Source organism: Nelumbo nucifera, chromosome 6, assembly GCF_055504915.1.
Source record: "Nelumbo nucifera cultivar China Antique chromosome 6, China Antique-T2T, whole genome shotgun sequence".
Taxonomy (NCBI): Eukaryota; Viridiplantae; Streptophyta; class Magnoliopsida; order Proteales; family Nelumbonaceae; genus Nelumbo; species Nelumbo nucifera.
Genome location: NC_142654.1, coordinates 21567179 through 21584691, shown reverse-complemented (window position 1 = coordinate 21584691; position 17513 = coordinate 21567179). Strand labels below are relative to the sequence as shown.

At 44.9% G+C, this 17513-nt stretch overlaps 1 protein-coding gene across 2 annotated transcripts; it reads left to right on the top strand.

The window, feature by feature from the left end:
• The first annotated feature begins 15964 nt into the window (after window positions 1–15964).
• LOC104608374 (2-methylene-furan-3-one reductase-like) lies at window positions 15965–17513 on the top strand. Of its 2 annotated transcripts, none has more exons than XM_010274338.3 (3): window positions 15965–16171; window positions 16413–16899; window positions 17002–17513. In XM_010274338.3, exons 1-3 carry the CDS (start codon window positions 15998–16000, stop codon window positions 17358–17360), a joined length of 1020 nt encoding a protein of 339 aa, XP_010272640.1. In that variant the 5' UTR covers window positions 15965–15997; the 3' UTR covers window positions 17361–17513. The 2 variants fall into 2 exon arrangements, with proteins under 2 accessions (XP_010272640.1, XP_088745568.1); XM_088889442.1 differs by having other exon boundaries at window positions 15999–16257.

Here is a 17513-nt window from a genome sequence, read left to right as displayed (position 1 = left end):
GGGTTGAAATTCATGAACCCGAACCCGAATCCAACTCTATAGTACATGTCATATATAAATATATGTTATATGTAATATATAGCATACATTGATTTGTTTAGATGTATGATATTTGTATAGCCCTCACCATATAGTATCATGTATTTCTTTTAAGATAATCACTTCACTTAATTCTAATTAGAAAGACTAAACCTTAATAACATTATTTTTTGTTTTTTGAAAAATTTATTCTTCATCTCCTCTATGTTGTTTGCCGCCTAAGAAAGATCTATCGTAAGTCATAACTCATAATAAACTATAGTAATTTCTGATACTTGTTTTTCTCAATTTTGTATAAAAAGAACAAAAAAAAAAAACGTCAACAAATAAATACTAATGAAACATAGGATTAATATATGTAGTGAGAGTTGAATTAGGATCTAAAATCAAGAAATTCTACGAGGTTTTAAGGGATGGGAAGAAGGTTGGGTTGGGCCCAATCTGAGTCCAACCCAACCCGAAATTGACTTTGGATTGGGTTTGATTGAGTTAGGGTTGAAGAAATTTAGTTAGGGTTAGGGTTAGGGTTGGGTTAATCGGGTTGAAGGCCGGGTTGGGTTTGGATTAGGGTCGGGGTTTAGAACTTAGGATTGGCTTCAACCCGAACTAACCCGACCCGACTTACAGCACTAGTGAGTCATCAACTCCTTGAAAAACTTACCTTTAAAACAATCTAGGACGTGGGTTTCTTGGTCCCCTAGGATAAACACCCCAAGCCTCTCTTGTGGCCGGAGAGCTTGCGGAGACTGGAGATTGAAAAACTATCCGACAAATTGACAAGCACGGATTTTGCAAATGGTGTTGTTATTGGTTTGGACAACTGTCAAAAGTGGATACTAATCTTTTTAAAAGGTAGGCTGGGGTATTTTAAAGTACAGGTGTTAAAATAATTTACCTCCACATGCAGTATCTTTGATAGCCTCAAATCTATGCCAAAGGGAGTTCGTTCAAAGGGACAAGCCCTTGAGAGCCCATTGGCGGTTTGGGCTTTAGAGCGGCCCGAGGCAGGCCCAGGCCATGAGCCTGATCACTGGTTGGCATAAAAACTCTGATTCGGTTGATCCATAAGGGTCGGCCCAGGCTCCAGGTCGGGAATCGAAAATTGAGGCTTCCCCGCCTAGTCTTGAACAGAAACCTTTGTTGTTCCTGGATTCACCGGCGCCCTTACCTCCGATGGCACAATATCCGGCGAGATTCCGTCCGGGGCCGGCAACAACAAAGGAATCTTGCCTCCCGTTTCTAATTGACTTGGGGAGGAGCCTCTGTTTCAGAAATTAAAGGCATCGACACCGGTAGTCTCCCTTCCCTTTTCCTCTGTACCAGTCCCCCGCTCGAACCCGCCGCTTCTTTCTATTTCTCCTCCTTTTACGGTGTTTCCGCTTGGGGAGAACCTCTGAAACCCCGCCCCTGAGGGAACGCCCACCCTCACCCCCAATACTAGTCTCACATGTCGGAGCAGGGTATGAGTTTCTCCCAGAGATGGACATAGTATATGGCTGCGGGTTGGAATCCCAACTGTTTTCCTTTTCTCCCAGGGTATGAGTTCCTCCGTTTCACTACTAACGACTCTGGCCCTTCCACCACGAAGTTTACCACAAAAACCTCCCCCAAAATCTCCACTGTCAGATTTTGGTATCTCGTACGAAACTTCCGCTCATATCAGCAACTTCGAGGTCCGTCCAACGGAGGTTACCCTCTGCCACACCGGCAAAGTCACCCGCGGCGTTTCCGAGCTCCCTAAACGTTTCCAGGCATGGAGTGGGAGCCCAAAAACCCGGACTCGCCACCGCTGGGATCCCCACACACCTTTTTCCTTCTCCAGCCCCGGATCCCACCGAAAGAGTGTTAAGGCTCTTCCTCTGAGCCGGAACGGGCTCTTTCCCACCAACGGGATAACCTCAAGTTCCGATTCTAGAATAACCAGAATGCAGCCACCTGCTAACTGCCTGAACTTCGGTTCTGTACTGCAGTTCCACAATCTCGAAACCTGAAGCTGCAAATACTTCGACCAGAGAAATTCCCCTTCATTCTCCCCGACCAAACACCACCTCAGCCAACACTACCTTTCCTTTACTTCGAGCTCGCCAACACAAACACATCGACTCGCCGGAGTTATCCGAACTGTCGCTTCGCCCAACTCTGAGAAGCCAAACATCGTGAACCTTGACTCAAAACAAACTAAAATCTTCTCCTTCCTACTCTTTCCTCCAAGGTGGAGAGAAAGATTTAGGTGCCGTTTGGCGTGTTTTTTTGCACGGTCTCTCGGCTGTTTATAAGTTGGGAAGACTGAAAATTGATCTATTCCCGTTTGGCATGTGGAAGATTTAGCCACTAAAAGACGCGGAACTAAAAAGACGCACGAAGCCCATAGACGCGGCACTAAAAAGACGCATGAAGCCCATTTTGGGCTGATTTCAGGAAGCTCAAAATGAAGGTTCTTGCGTCTTTTACGTTTTAATCTCGTGTGGAAAGACCTGAAACGACGCATGAAAGGACGTGTATCTACCAAATGGTCTTTGGGCTGCCTAGATCTTATGTCAAAAGCTCAATGCATCTATTGACTGTTAGAGTTACGAAAAAATCTTCTTGAAAAGACTTGTCAAACGGGCCCTTAATAAATTATACGTAGAGATCTTATGTGTCTGCTCTACTTTTAGGATCTAAGCTTGAAACTTTAGTCTTTTTTTGTTCCTTCCATCTCTTCTTTGCAGCCATCCCCCTTAGAAATCTTAGCTCTACCCTAGGGGTGGACTGAACTATAACCCCCCCCCCCTTTTTTTGCTTTAGGGTTTCATAGAGGAGATCTAGGGTTTGTTCGTTCCCTCTTAACTCTTATCTCTTAAAATGAATCTTTTAATTTTAAGAGAAAAGTGATTGTTCGTTTCCTATTATCTTTTATCTCTTAAAGTACAATCATACCACTTTTTGTTTTTTAATGATACTCCTAAAAAAACAAACAAAAACTCTCATTTATGGGGTCAAAATGGATATTTGATTATTTTTAGAACTCAGAATTTAGAACAACATTCTCTGCATTCAGAGTTAAAAGGAAAGAAAAGTTCACCAACACCAATATACTTCACAATGTAATTATTGCACTTTAAGATGTCAGACTTCAGAACAAATGAACATGCCCTAATTGTGACATCGACTAATCCGATCTAATAAAAGCGGAGAAAATTAAAAGGAGTTGATAGTGACAACCTCCAAAGAATCCCTTCTATTAGTGAATTTTTATTATTAATAGTTATTAATTAACAGAAATTGTCCACATAACCATTATGTAATTTAAATGATCGAACTACCCCTAAACAATCCATCAACAGGATAAAAAACATGGGATTATTAAGATAATTTATTATATGTATCTTAGAAATTTTTGTAAATGTTTAAGTGAATATAATTTATTTATGTAAAGTATTATTAATAATTTAGGTTAAAATAAATAAGTAAATTACAACATGTGATTAGTTATCGAAAATGTTGCTGCTTTCCTAGTGTAGGGACTACAACCCACGGGATGGTTTAATGTTAAAGCAAGGAGGCCTGTGATTAGCTTTACATCTTCTTGTAGTGTTGGTAGTGTGGTTTGTGAAATAGGCAGTTGGCTACTTTTTGACAACAACTTAAAGCTAAGGTTCAAAGTATCTATATGTATCGGCAAATATCGATTGATACGTATTGTGTTGATGGCTTTTCGATACGTTCCTCCAGGGGTTGTATCGGGTCAGGCCCTGGTTTAGAGGGTAGTCGGGCCTTAAATTGACCTCTTTGAACTGGTTTTGAAAAATTAAATAAAACCTAAAAAATTAAGTACCAATACAGGCTAATACACCCTACTGGCCTGTGTCAATACTTTGAACCTTGCTTAAAGTGTGTTTGGAACCATGGGCGTTTATTGAATAAATATTGCTATATAGGTGCCACTTTAGCATTTCCCTTATTATGTGAATTTGTATGCATAGAGACTTGTAAAAGTAGACTTCGGTTTATATGCACATCTATTGTTAGGGAAGCTTCATTTTAGCGTTTCTCCCAACGGGTAAACATTTATTCACTATTTTGCCAAAATTATGCCTAAGTATTAATAAACGGGTTCATCATTAATTTTTTCGGTTTCCCAAACAAATCAAATTCAAAATGTTTAGTCAATAAACGTGCGCAGTTCCAAACACATACAAAAATTGTTTTAACTGTTGGTCTTAGCTAGTTTTAATGGTCCAATGTCTAGTATTGTCCAAATTTAACAAACTATGTTCATTAAGGTTGCCTTACTGGTCATGTTGGTGAATAAGATTTCCTTTGGTGAACTATCAACAATTAGGGTTGCGATTTATCACCCAATCCACTTTATCCATCCAGCCCATTTACATGTAAGTAACCACATCACACATTTAAGATGTGGTTCAAATATGCATGGCTTGAGTCACCCAACGGGTCAAAATTAAAAGGGTTGGGTTATGGATATATATTTGGGTTAACTATGTGAAGTAAGTCACAGGTGAATCTTTCCTCAATCTCCATTCTCTCCTTTGTATAGGGGTCGAGTCTGGTTCAGGACAGGGTTTATCAGTCCCAGTCCAATTGCTAATCAGGACTATATCTGATACCAGAATTAAAACAATCATTAATTAGAACAACCAAGGTTAGATCCAATTAAACCCAATTATTCTTGGCATCTACAATCAACAAGGGTTGGACTATGATACCAGAAAAATATCCAGTCAATCAATCAGTATCATAAAAGAGATGACCAATCAGATCGTATTTCATGGAATTTTTTAATTGGTCAAAACTCTTTTGATATTATGTCTTTTCAATATCATAGATTTTCCCATTTAACAATGATAATGACAACTTAAAATTTCATTTTGATAATATAATAAAAATTATAAACTTCATCTCCAATACATAGATTTACCCAAACATAAAATATAACAAAAATTACAAAAAAACAGGAAATCTTTATATTTTATTAGTTTTATAATCAGTTTGGGTCTGAATCAATTTAGAACCGAAAAACCAGTCTCAACCCAATTAATTATTTGGGACAAAACCATAGAACCAGAAACGACATAATTGGTTCAATCAGTTTGACTCTGTCAGGTAGACTTGAACCGTTGACAGCACTATCTTTGTCTCTTCCTCAATTTTCGCTCTTCTCCCCTCCCTAATCTCTCTCAATTAGGCGTAACCGAACCGTGGGATATTTTTTCAAACCGAGTTGATCTGATTGATTTTTTAAATATCCAAACCGAAATCGAACTGATGCAATCGGTTAATCGATGAACCGGTTAATTGCGGTTTGTTTTTTTGGTTTTTTTGTACACTTAAAATTAAAAAAAAAAAAAAAAAAAAAAAAAACTAAAACTGTCGGTGGTTGCTGTTGGTGATGGATTAGTTGGTGCCGGTGATTGTTGTCGACTGTCACCTAAAGTGAGAGCTTGAGAGATGGCGCTTGGCGGAGCCATAGAGAGGAGAGGTGAGAGAGAGAGAGAGAAGAGAGATACAGATATCAGAGATGGCGTTGGTGCTTGCTTTCCGGCGAGGCGGCTACCGGCGTTGCCGCTTAGTGCTAGTGGTTGGTGTGGGCTGCGTAGCCATCTAGGGAATACAAAGAGTTGAAGAAGATTAGAAGAGTAAGACTATAGGAGAGATTGAGAACTTCGAAGAGAACTAAGAGAGACAAGAGAAAAGACTGAGAGAGTGAGAGAAGGTTTAGTTTAGGTTTCTAATTCGAAGAGACAAAAGAGAAGAAAGGCTTGAAAAATTTTGATTTTTGAGACTGAGAGACTGGCAGTCTGGCACTCTGGCACTCTGGCAAAGGTAGACCGCCAAACTTTCAATTTTCAATTGAAGCTGTCAAAGAGAAAGGCTGAAAGTGTCTCAAACTGCCGAAATTGTTTATTCGATTTTCAAAAAAAAAATATGTATTATATAAATATATATTACTGTATATATATTGCTTGGTTTGGTTAACCGCCGTTTTTTTATATGGTTAACCGAAACCGAATCGACCGATTCGTTTTTTCAGTTTTTTTGTTCACCCCTACTATCAATTCTCTCTCTACTCTCTTTTCTATTGATTTCTTCTGTCCTCTCACCTTTTTTGATTCTCTCTTCATCTCTCTCTCTGTTTTGATTCTATATCTCTTCCTCTCTTGTCTTGGTTCTATTTCCATATTATCTACTTTCTCTCTCTAACCTTTTTTTTTAATGAAGTCTAATTTTGTCTATTTGGGTTGAAGCAATGGTTGGGTTGCAAGCCATATAGACAGGTAAGCTTAAGAGAATATGGGATAACTAAAGCGGAGTTTCAACTTTCAAATAATAACCTAATCCTTAGTGTACCATAAGATGGTGTCAAGTTGCATCGCTATTTATTTGTAAAACAGTGCCAATTCGTTGCCACATAGGTGTTTATTCTAAAATGTTGTTTGGTAAAATGTTAGGCATTGATTTGGTTGGAAACTTCCTGCACATGATATTGAGTTTGGATTTCCTACACTTGCTTTGGTGTATGCAAGTGCACTTTCAATCACATTACTACACGTAAGCTTTGCACGGCACCCTTGTTCTCCTGTGCGAGAGATTATAAACGGTGAATTTGGCCCCGTTAGTTCTTTATATATTTTATATTTCAAATTTAAAATAATAGAAAAAGTAAAGAAAAGAATGTTTGACTATTCTTCGTTTGAGAGACAGGAGGCAGTCCATTGCAAACCAAACTCCTTAGCCCTTTCTTCTTCAGCTGGGGGCAGAAATCATTGACAAGAAAATTTTTCTCTTCAATCTTCATACAGGGGCGGAAGCCATTTGCAAGAAACAATTCCATTTTGTTACTATATATTTCACATTTCCTCTTCTCACCGCCTTCTTATCGTATACCCATTCTTCAGGTTTGACTGTTTGAAAAATGTCTTCCAATTTGTAATTAAGTTCTCCTAATTATCAAAACCCTAAATATATATCTCTCAATCTCTGTTTTTTCTTCATGAGACTCATCTAATTTGTTTTGGTTTTCTCTTTCCCCTGCAAATGTTAGTTTAAGAACATTGAACCTTTTCGTCCTGCCATGACCCACCCCTCCTATCTGGAGAAAACTACAGAGCTTTAGCCATTTTGTGTATCAACATCATTCAAACTTCAGCATCTCTTTGCTACCTCTAACGAGTTAGGGTTTGAACTGGGTTGGACAAAATGGTGCCGAGTGAGAATTTAAAGGAAGACAGACTCTACTTTGCAAGTATGAGACCTTTGTGGTGTTTACCGAGCCATGTTTGATGCTATTGCTGTGAACATGGGTGAGGTTGATGTTGGGGCTAGTGTGTTTACCGAGCCATCTTCTTCGTTCCTTGTTGTGGGTTTGTAGTTTCAGAGGGCTGTCCTCACCACTAGAATATTGCTTTTGGGGAAGGTGAGTCGTTGCAAAATGATGCTGGTTATGCATCTATTAGTTGCAAATTTCCTCGTCTCGGTGAAGAAAAAATCTTTTATTAATGGCGTCCGCCCCCGGCTGAAGAACGAAAGGGCTAGGATTTGATCAGCAATCCTTTTTCCTATTTTGTTTACCCTCTCTTATCTCTCGAACTAGCGGTCAATTTTTTTTTCTTTTATTTTTTATGTTATTTGTTAAATTTAAAAAATAAAATATGAAGAAGTGAGTGCAGGAATGTCATTGGAAGTTTACCCCCGGCCTACACTGAACTGAGTGCAGGAAATCCGACCTCCATGACATTACCCCATTAAATTTTTGTTTGTCTTTTTGCTACAAATATTTTATTACCCCACGCCCATATAAAGGTGTCAATTCGACTGGATTTGGTCTAGCCCGATCCAATCCAATGTGAGTCCACCTACAAATGGACTGGATCCTATCCAGTCCACTAAAATGTAAAAGAACTATATTTGATCCAATCTAAACCGAACGAAATATCAAAAATTATATAAAAAGCAGAACATATAAAAACTACAAAAATATATTAAAATTGAGAAATTCGAAAATTATAAAAATATACCCTTTTGGCATTGAAAAAGCACTTTTGTAAAAGTACTTTCATAAAAGAATTTTGACAAAAGGTACTTTTATAAAAGTGCTTCTGTGTTGTGAATGTGCTTTTGTAAGAATACTTTTCATAAAATTACTTTTATAAAAGTGCTTCCGTAAAAATACTTTGATGTAAGTGATTTTATGCTGGTTTAAGTTCTGATCAGTTTGACACTGGACAAGGATTTGACCTTATGATTAGGTCCAATTCAAACCAATAAGAATATGGAACAATCTATTTTGGATTGGTCAAATCTAATAATTATAACGAAACGTACAAATCCAAGTTTATAAGATTTGGATCGAATTGGATCAAATCCAAAACCGGTCGATTGACACCCCTACGCCCAATGATAACTAATGAGGGAAGATTTGGCCCTCCAATGAAATTGTGACACGTGGCACCTCGTGACAACTAGGCGACACCCAGGCAACAACTTATCAAGTTGGTGTCCCACCCGGGCACCGGCCTGGCCGGCCTGATACACGGCCTGCGTGACCTGGATCAGCCTGGCACATGACCCGACCTGGCAACCCATAAGACATGCCCATCGATAAACTCAGCATGCATACCCCATGATCCGTGGAGGCTAGCCCACGTTCTGGAAGTTGGTCAACGTGCATGGCGGTTACCTCCAAGGATCTCGGTAGCTCATCAAGGAGCTCGCCAAGGAGCTCGGTAGCTCACCAAAGAGCTAGCCAAGGAGCTCGGTAGCTCACCAAAGAGCTCGCCAAGGAGCCAGGCAGCTCTCCAAGGAGCTCGCCACCAAGGAGCCAGGAAGCTCGACAGAGCTCGCCACAAGCAGCTCGGCATAGCTCCCCCGGGCAGCTCGCCACTTGTAGGGTAGCTCGGTATAGAAGAGCAGTTTGGCATATCGCAGGAAGATCTCTTGCCTAACAACCGTACCTGACAGATCTGGAGACCTGCACCCACGTCTCTCGCCAGGCGGCGCTTGCCTGGCAGAGCCGTACTCTGCAACAGCTGCCTGCACCCGTTGCCTCAGCTCTGACAGCGACGACTGCGGCAGAGAGACAGAGGCGGTCACGCCTGATTTGACAGGACACCGCTATATAAGGACTCCAACCCCCAAAGGCAAATGGAGAGAATGAAAAAATGGAGGTAATCCTTGCTCTCTAGCTCTCTCATTCCCCTAATATCATCTTCAAGCTCTCTACAATCAGAGTGCTAACTTAGGCATCGGAGAGTCCCCGTCGGGTAAATACCCCCGGGCCCCTTGGTTCAGTTCTCATAGGTTCCTCAAGCTCCTGCCGCCTACAAAGAGGAGGAAAGATGGAGTTCTCGCAGGTTCCTCAGCTCCCGCCGCCTACAAAGAGGAGGAAAAGATGGAGTTCTCGTAGGTCCCTTAGCTCCCGCCGCCTACAAAGGAGAGGATATCACCTCACGCAGAGAGCAGTCGGGTTGCGCTACATCAGAGAGCTCCACCATCCTCTGAGTTACAGGCCGCCTAGGAGCAGGTCAAATGACGAGTCCACCAAGGTAGCTCACCACCAGGGAGCTCAGCATAGCTCTCTCCCAGACAGTTAGCCATCAGGGAGCTTGGCATAGCTCTCCCCAGCTCGGCATAGCTCGGGCAGTTCGGCATAACTCTCTCCCAGACAGTTAGCCATCAGGGAGCTCGGCATAGCTCTCCCCAGCTCGGCATAGCTCGGGCAGTTCGGCATAGCTCTCCCCCAGACAGTTAGCCATCAGGGAGCTCGGAATAACTCTCCCCAGCTCGGCATAGCTTTGGCAGTTCGGCATAGCTCTCTCCCAAACAGTTAGCCATCAGGGAGCTCGGCATAATTCGGGAAGCTCGGCATAGCTCTCCCCCAGGCAATTCACCACCAGGGAGCTCCACCACCCTCTCCTCGGACAGGTCAAATAAGAAGGTACTTAGCCAAAAATAAAAAAATTGGTACGCGACAAAAAACGGTTACATCAATAACTATCAAGTGCAGAAAACTCCCAATTAAATATCCAAAGTTTGACATACTCTAACTAGACATGTCTCCAAGTCTCTTTGCTCATTGCGTAGCCCAAAGTTGGACACCTTAAATCCTACCAACCGTGAAAAGATCATCCACGTGACTGTGTCCAATAACTTTTTCATATCTGATAAATCATGTTGCTTTTTTCTTGTGAAATTGAATTTCAATTGTTGAAGCATTACAAGGGTGAGTCACATGTGCTACAATCACAGCCGCAGAAGATGTGAAGTACTGTGTGCAAAGTCACATATCAGACAACAACTGGGTTTTCGTTTATGGCAATCAAACTCTTTATTTGTTAAGTTTTCTCTGTCTCACCAACATCCACTAAATTGCCAATAAGATTACTGAACGAAGAAGAACATCTAACCATACCGTCATATGGATGAGAAAAGCTGGATGCCTAAGTAAAGAAATTTAGGCTACTTTTATTTATTGTTCATTTGCATTAAATACAACAAATACAAATCAGAAAAAAAAATGCAAATTCTAGCAGTTCACTTTAGCTTCGGCTTTTACTTTGCTCTAAGTTTTGTTCTACTTCATTTACAATTCAACCAATAAAAAGAAGCAATATTATTAAAAGCAAAAAAATGTGTTCAATTCATTTGCAGATGAAATTGCATGGCAAAACAAACTAGTTCTTAAGAATTGGTAGTAGGAACTGCCCATCAAGAAAGAAAAAGCTGATACAGAGAGGTTTCTTGGAATTTTTAGAATTCTTAGCAAAACCCATCACGTGGATGTCCAAGCCCTGAACTATTATTACCCACATATCCTGTACGTGTTAATGTCATGCAGATATCAGTACTCCCTCCATCTCATTGATCAGAAACCAAGAACTTGATTGATTTTTAATTTCCAACTACTTGGGTGTAACAATTCTCATCAAGAAGGAAAGAAGTATATGTAGCTAGAGAGACTATTAGTTGAGCATAGCTTTCGTCTCTCAACTAACACCTATATTCACATCATGAGTGATGAAGGGAAATTTGGCCCGACCCCGCAATCGCCCGACACGTGGCAAAGGCAAGCAGCTCGGGACAGTAGAGCGCCCGAAGCGAACATCGGAAGCAAGTCCAAGCTCACTACCGAGCCCGAACTCCAGACCGCTGTACTGAGTCTGAGCTCCCTGTTAAGAGCGAGCTCCCTAAGAGTCCGAGCTCCCTAAGTCTGAGCTCCCTACTAGGAGCCCGAGTTCCTTGTTAAGGGTTCGAGCTCCCCAAGTAAGAACCCGAGCTCCCTAAAGACCGAGCTCCCTATTAAGAGCACGCTCCCTACTGGGAGTCCGAACTCCCTATTAAGAACGAGCTCCCTACTGAGAACCCGAGCTCCCTGCAAGGAGCACGAACTATACTGGGCCCCAAGCCTCACAAAGCTGACCCGAGCTGGCCCACGGCAGCTCGGAACACTCCAAACCGAACTCAAGACGCCTCGCTCGCCACTCCAACACTTCGCTCCCGAAACACCAGGCTGACCAAACGTACCCGACACCAAGGACGACCGTATCTAAGGGCAACGCACCTGACTGATTTGGGATCTGACGCCTGACAGCCGCATTTCAAACGGCTTCCGGCTACCGCCACCTGCAACCGTCGTCACTAGCTGCAGAAACGGCTCCGACAAAAGGAACAGTGGTGGTTCTGTCCGGCCAGAGGAAATGACATCCGAACTGGCAGGAGTTCAGAAGTAGTCATGCCCGATCTGACGGAAGCCTGGAAGTGAGTGCGCGAGGTGGTTATAAAAGGCTCCTACCCCCCAGGAACGAGGTATGCTAACTTTGCGCTATCTGGTTTATCTTGCCTTTGAAGGATTCTAACTTGAGCTTCGGAGCCCTTACGCCGGGTTCTCCCCGGAGCTTCTCTTCTCCTTCCGTTTCAGGTCCCTGTTACTCAGTTCAGAGGCAAGATCATTGACAGCTAAGACCGGCCAGATTGTGCATCATCAATTGGCGCCGTCTGTGGAACGCTTCAAAAGGCCTCCCTCCAAAACTTTCATACCCTTTTCTTCTACAAGTACCCCGAGCATGGAACGTCGTCAACTTAAGAAGGTACTACCTATAAACCACCAAGGCAAGCAGCTCGACGACGGCCAGAAAAACAGCCGTCAGAAAATGAACTGAAGGACCGAAATGGTCAGTTCGGTAAAAAACGCAGCTCGAAGACAACCAGACTTGAACAAAAGCCATTTCATTCCAGATAGATGTGTACATTCAAAAAAAAAAGCCACTACAAGCCAGGGGCCACTTCATCATTATTAGAAGCCACTTCGACAACGCCCGAAGGACCTGCCTCCCCCTCGGAGTCCGGTTCGGCATCCGCAGCATTAGCCATCTCTTGAGTAATGCGCGAAGTGGATATGGCGCTGGTATCGAGGTCGGGGTACGTATTCCGGATCATCGACCGGCTTAGCTTGAAACCCCTCCTGTAGGAGTCTACCATCAGATCATCGAAATCCGGCGAAGCAATGTAATCGTTGACAGTTTTCTTCTTCACGTCTTCGATGCCTTGAGAGAAGATCTGAGTCCTCTCCCTGATATCCTCCTGAAGATACTCGACCTGGTGCTCCAGGTCCAGCTTTATTTCCGCCATACGCTTCACCACCACTCCCATGGCCTCGGCATCCCTCTGAGACCTCGCCTGCCTAGACCGCGCGAGGCGAGCAGCAGCCTCAGCAGCACGAGCATTCTCCTCGGCAATTCGAGCAGCCTCCTTGGTAGCTCGCGCCTGCCTCGAGCATCTCTCCACCTGGTTCGCCAAGGCATGAATGGAAGAGTTCACCTATCAAAGGAAAACGGGATCAAAGGAACGAATAGAAGAGTAAAAGCCGAACTCTAAAGAAGGGAGCACTTACCACCATGGCATGAGTAACAGCACGACAGGCCACTTGGTGTAGAGGGAGCTCGGTCCACACCGCAACTTCCTCGGGAAACATCGCCTCCTTACTCCGTTGAAGAGCGTGAACAGGCGACAGCATGCTCCTGAAGTCCCCCGGGGCCTCCGAGCCCGACGGCCCAGCTCGCGTATGGGCAGACTCGGAGTAGGTGGGAGCCCCCGTGTGTGTGGTTTCGGCATAAGGAGCCCCCGCCGGCTCCTGCATAGGAGGAACCATCTCGGGCTCCTCTGCCGGATAGTCCGGCACCTCGGGCTCCGCACCCTAGGATGGCTCGGTGCGAGCACGCTTAGCCACCCGTTTTCTCCTCTTCATGCCCTGGAACAAGTGGCCACCTCGGGTCCCTCGGGAGTCCATCGTACCTGCGAAAAGGAGTTCGGCATCAGTAAAACGTAAAAGAAGAGCGACAGGATCACTAGGGAAAGAACCTACCCGAACTCAGGCCCGCAGCAATAAGCTTGGCCTCCGTCAGATACCATTGACAATCCAGCCCAAGCCGCGCCCATTGCCGGAGGCCCTTCGCCGTCTCCTTATCAAGTGTGTTGCCGGAATCGGGAGCGGCCATCCCCCAGCCGGTCTGAAACGGCCACCCCAGCGCACTTCGCACCCCGAAATAGTCCCGCTTCCACGCCGAGACCTTATTGGGGAGTCCGTGTAAGAGCTTGAAGCCCGGGTGGGGAGACAGGTAGTATGCCCGCCTACGCCCAGGAAGGGGACCCACTTGTTTTTTCAGCATTAAAATAGAGGAGAAAATCTCTAGATCCAAAGGAAAGTTCTCGTCACAAAATAAGGAGATCGTCCCCACTAAATTTCTAATAGAGTTCGGGTGAAGCTGGCCGACCGACACACCGAAGTGGTTTAGAACCTCGACGAGAAGAGGATGAAAGGGCAGTCGCAGCCCCGCAGCAAGCTATACCCGGAAAATCACAATCTCATTAGGACCATGTTCCCAGGGGAAGCTGCCCGTAGGGATGAAGTAACCGTGCTCCCCGGGCAAGTCGTAGTAGTCTACGAGGGATTGAAGTTCCTCAGGCGTCATAGTCGAAGGGCCGAACTGATCTACAACCCGGCCACGACGGGAGGTGGACGCCGACCTACCCGAAGCACCTCGGGCTGTAGGCCCGACCCCTTCCTCAGGACCTACATTGGGCTCACTTGAACTACCGGGGTACGCAAACTGGTTCGTAGAACCTACATCAGACCCGCTTGAACAGTCTGAACCCTCCAAACTAGACATCGGGAAACGGAACGGGATTCCAAAAGCACTCACCCGGGAAGAAGACAAGCAGACCACGAAAGCTCAAACGAGGAACCTGGGACGCGAGTTCAAAAGCCTGGACGCGAGCTGAAACTTTGGCGCGAGCTCAATATGTACAACAGTAGCAAGGACGCCCCCCCCCCCCCCCCCCCCCCCCGCGCGCTATTTATATCCACGGCGGCCGGAAAGCGACGGCCCAGATCGAAGCCAATCCAACGGCCCACAACCGCGGTAAACCGCACGTCTTCCAAAACCAATCAACGCACGTCTCTCCGAAACCAACGAGGCGTCGCGCACGTCTTGTCAGAGGACAGGTGTCGGCACGCGTCTTCCCGAAACTGACGGGGTGTCGGCGCACTTCTCCTCGCAATAAAAGCGTCTGCAGCGCAACTCCCGAACAACTGCCGCCACGACTCCCAAACGCGCGCCCTTTTTTGAAAATCAAATTAGATCGAGCGCCCTCAGCACGGACCAAAACCCTCCTGCTACCTTACGAACTCCCCGCGCCGAGACAGGACCGTCGTCGCAGGGAGTGGGGGGCAATTGATGAAGGGAAATTTGGCCCGACCTCGCAATCGCCGACACGTGGCAAAGGCAAGCAGCTCAGGACAGTAGAGCGCCCGAAGCGAACATCGGAAGCAAGTCCAAGCTCACTACCGAGCCCGAACTCCAGACCGTTGTACTGAGTCCGAGTTCCCTGTTAAGAGCGAGCTCCCTGTTAAGGGTCCGAGCTCCCTAAGAGTCCGAGCTCCCTAAGTCCGAGCTCCCTACTGGGAGCCCGAGCTCCCTGTTAAGAGCGAGCTCCTTGTTAAGGGTCCGAGCTCCGCAAGTAAGAACCCGAGCTCCCTAAAGACCGAACTCCCTATTAAGAGCACGCTCCCTACTGGGAGTCCGAGCTCCCTACTGAGAACCCGAGCTCCCTGCAAGGAGCACGAACTATACTGGGCCCCAAGCCTCACAAAGCTGACCCGAGCTGGCCCACGGCAGCTCGGAACACTCCAAACCGAACTCAAGACGCCTTGCTTGCCACTCCAACACTTCGCTCCCGAAACACCAGGCCGACCAAACGTACTCGACACCAAGGACGTCCGTATCCAAGGGCAACGCACCTAACTGATTTGGGATCTGACGCCTGACAGCCGCATTTCAAACGGCTTCCTGCTACCGCCACCTGCAACCGTCGTCACTAGCCGCAGAAACGGCTCCGACAAAAGGAACAGTGGCGGTTCTGTCCGGCCAGAGGAAATGACATCCGAACTGGCAGGAGTTCAGAAGTAATCATGCCCGATCTGACGAAAGCCTGGAAGCGAGTGCGTGAGGTGGTTATAAAAGGCTCCTACCCCCCAGGAACGAGGTATGCTAACTTTGCGCTATCTGGTTTATCTTGCCTTTGAAGGATTCTAACTTGAGCTTCGGAGCCCTTACGCCGGGTTCTCCCCGGAGCTTCTCTTCTCCTTCCGTTTCAGGTCCCTGTTACTCAGTTCAGAGGCAAGATCATTAACAGCTAAGACCGGCCAGATTGTGCATCATCAATGAGTATGTATTAATCCGGATCCAATGAAATCTCTCTCTCTCTCATCTATTTTTGGTTTTAAATTTCTGGGTACCCTCATCTGCATGCATGCGTTTTTCCGCGTAATTTTTTTCACCATGAACATTATCCACCGTTGCAGCAAAAAGGGAAAAAAAATCATCTGGTAGTAGAAAGTTTGGCGTCTATATAAAGACGAAAGTGTTAGAGCATTTGGTGAAATCGAAATCAGACGAAGAAGATGCAGAAAGCGTGGTTCTTTGAAGAGTATGGTCCCAAGGAAGTCCTCAAGCTGGGGGACTTCCCGCTTCCTATTCTTCAGCCTAACCAATTACTTGTTCAAGTTCGTGCTGCTGCTTTGAATCCAATCGATTTCAAGAGACGCCAACGACCCATCTTCCCTTCAGACTTCCCTGTAAGTGAGGAAACACGAGAATGTGTGGAGAGAGAGAGAGAGAGAGTTGCATCAAATACTGTAAATTTTGAATATTCAATGGTCTGGTGAGGATCCCCATATCCATGGTCCAACATACATATAAGTAGGCGAATAATGGAGTACTCTCCGATTTGATGATGTCATTGCTGCTTGGTCAATGAATAATCTAAAAAACATTGTTATATCCGACTAATAACGATGATTTAACATGTTGTTGCAGGTTGTTCCCGGCTGTGACATGGCCGGAGTGGTGGTCGGCAAGGGTGAAGGTGTCATGAAATTTAGTATTGGTGATGAGGTTTATGGAAACATCCAGGATTTCAATGCTGAAGGGAAGTTGAAGCAGCTCGGAACGTTGGCGGAGTATGTTGCCGTGGAAGAGACCTTGGTTGCACTGAAGCCCTCAAACCTTTCCTTCGAGGAGGCAGCCAGCTTACCATTAGCAGTTCAGACTGCAATCGAAGGATTCATAACCGCTGGTTTCAAGGAGGGACAGTCCATTTTCATAGTTGGTGGAGCCGGCGGAGTTGGAACCTTGGCTGTTCAGCTGGCCAAGCACGTCTATGGCGCTTCTCGGGTGGTAGCGTCGTGCAGCGCCCCAAAGGTGGAGTTCGTCAAGAGCCTGGGCGCTGACCTAGTCATCGACTACACAAAGACCAAATATGAAGAAATTCAGGAAAAATATGATTTCCTTTACGACACCATTGGTATGATCGATTTCGCTTAATTACTAAATCTTTTATTTTTCTTCAGACTTGTTTATGATTGATTTAAGTAAATGGGTTTTCTACTGCTCTCTTCGTCTTCAGGAGACACTAAGAATTCCTTCGTTGTGGCGAAGGATGGAGCACCGATTGTGGATATAACATGGCCTCCATCACACCCCAGAGCAGTATATTCGAGCTTGACTGTTTGCGGGAAGAATCTAGAGAGCCTTTGGCCATATCTAGAGAGCGGGAAGCTCAAGGCCGTGCTCGACCCAACTGGTCCTTATCGTTTCACTGATGTGATCGAAGCTTTCCGATACCTTGAAACTGGTAGAGCCAGAGGAAAAGTCATCATCATCATCTCTCCATCAGCTCTTCCCTCCCTTGTTCCATGTGATCAGACCAACAAAACTATTACACCTGAAATGATGCCTCAGCTTCAGGAGATGGCTGTTCATTGATCCACATGATAATTCAGATCATCACAAATTATAAAACGTATATATATATATATATATATATATGTTCTGTACTCGAGCATGATATCTAGCTAGATGTTAATTTAATTTCCTGGTTATAATAAGAAGTATATATAGAATTGAATGTTTTCATCA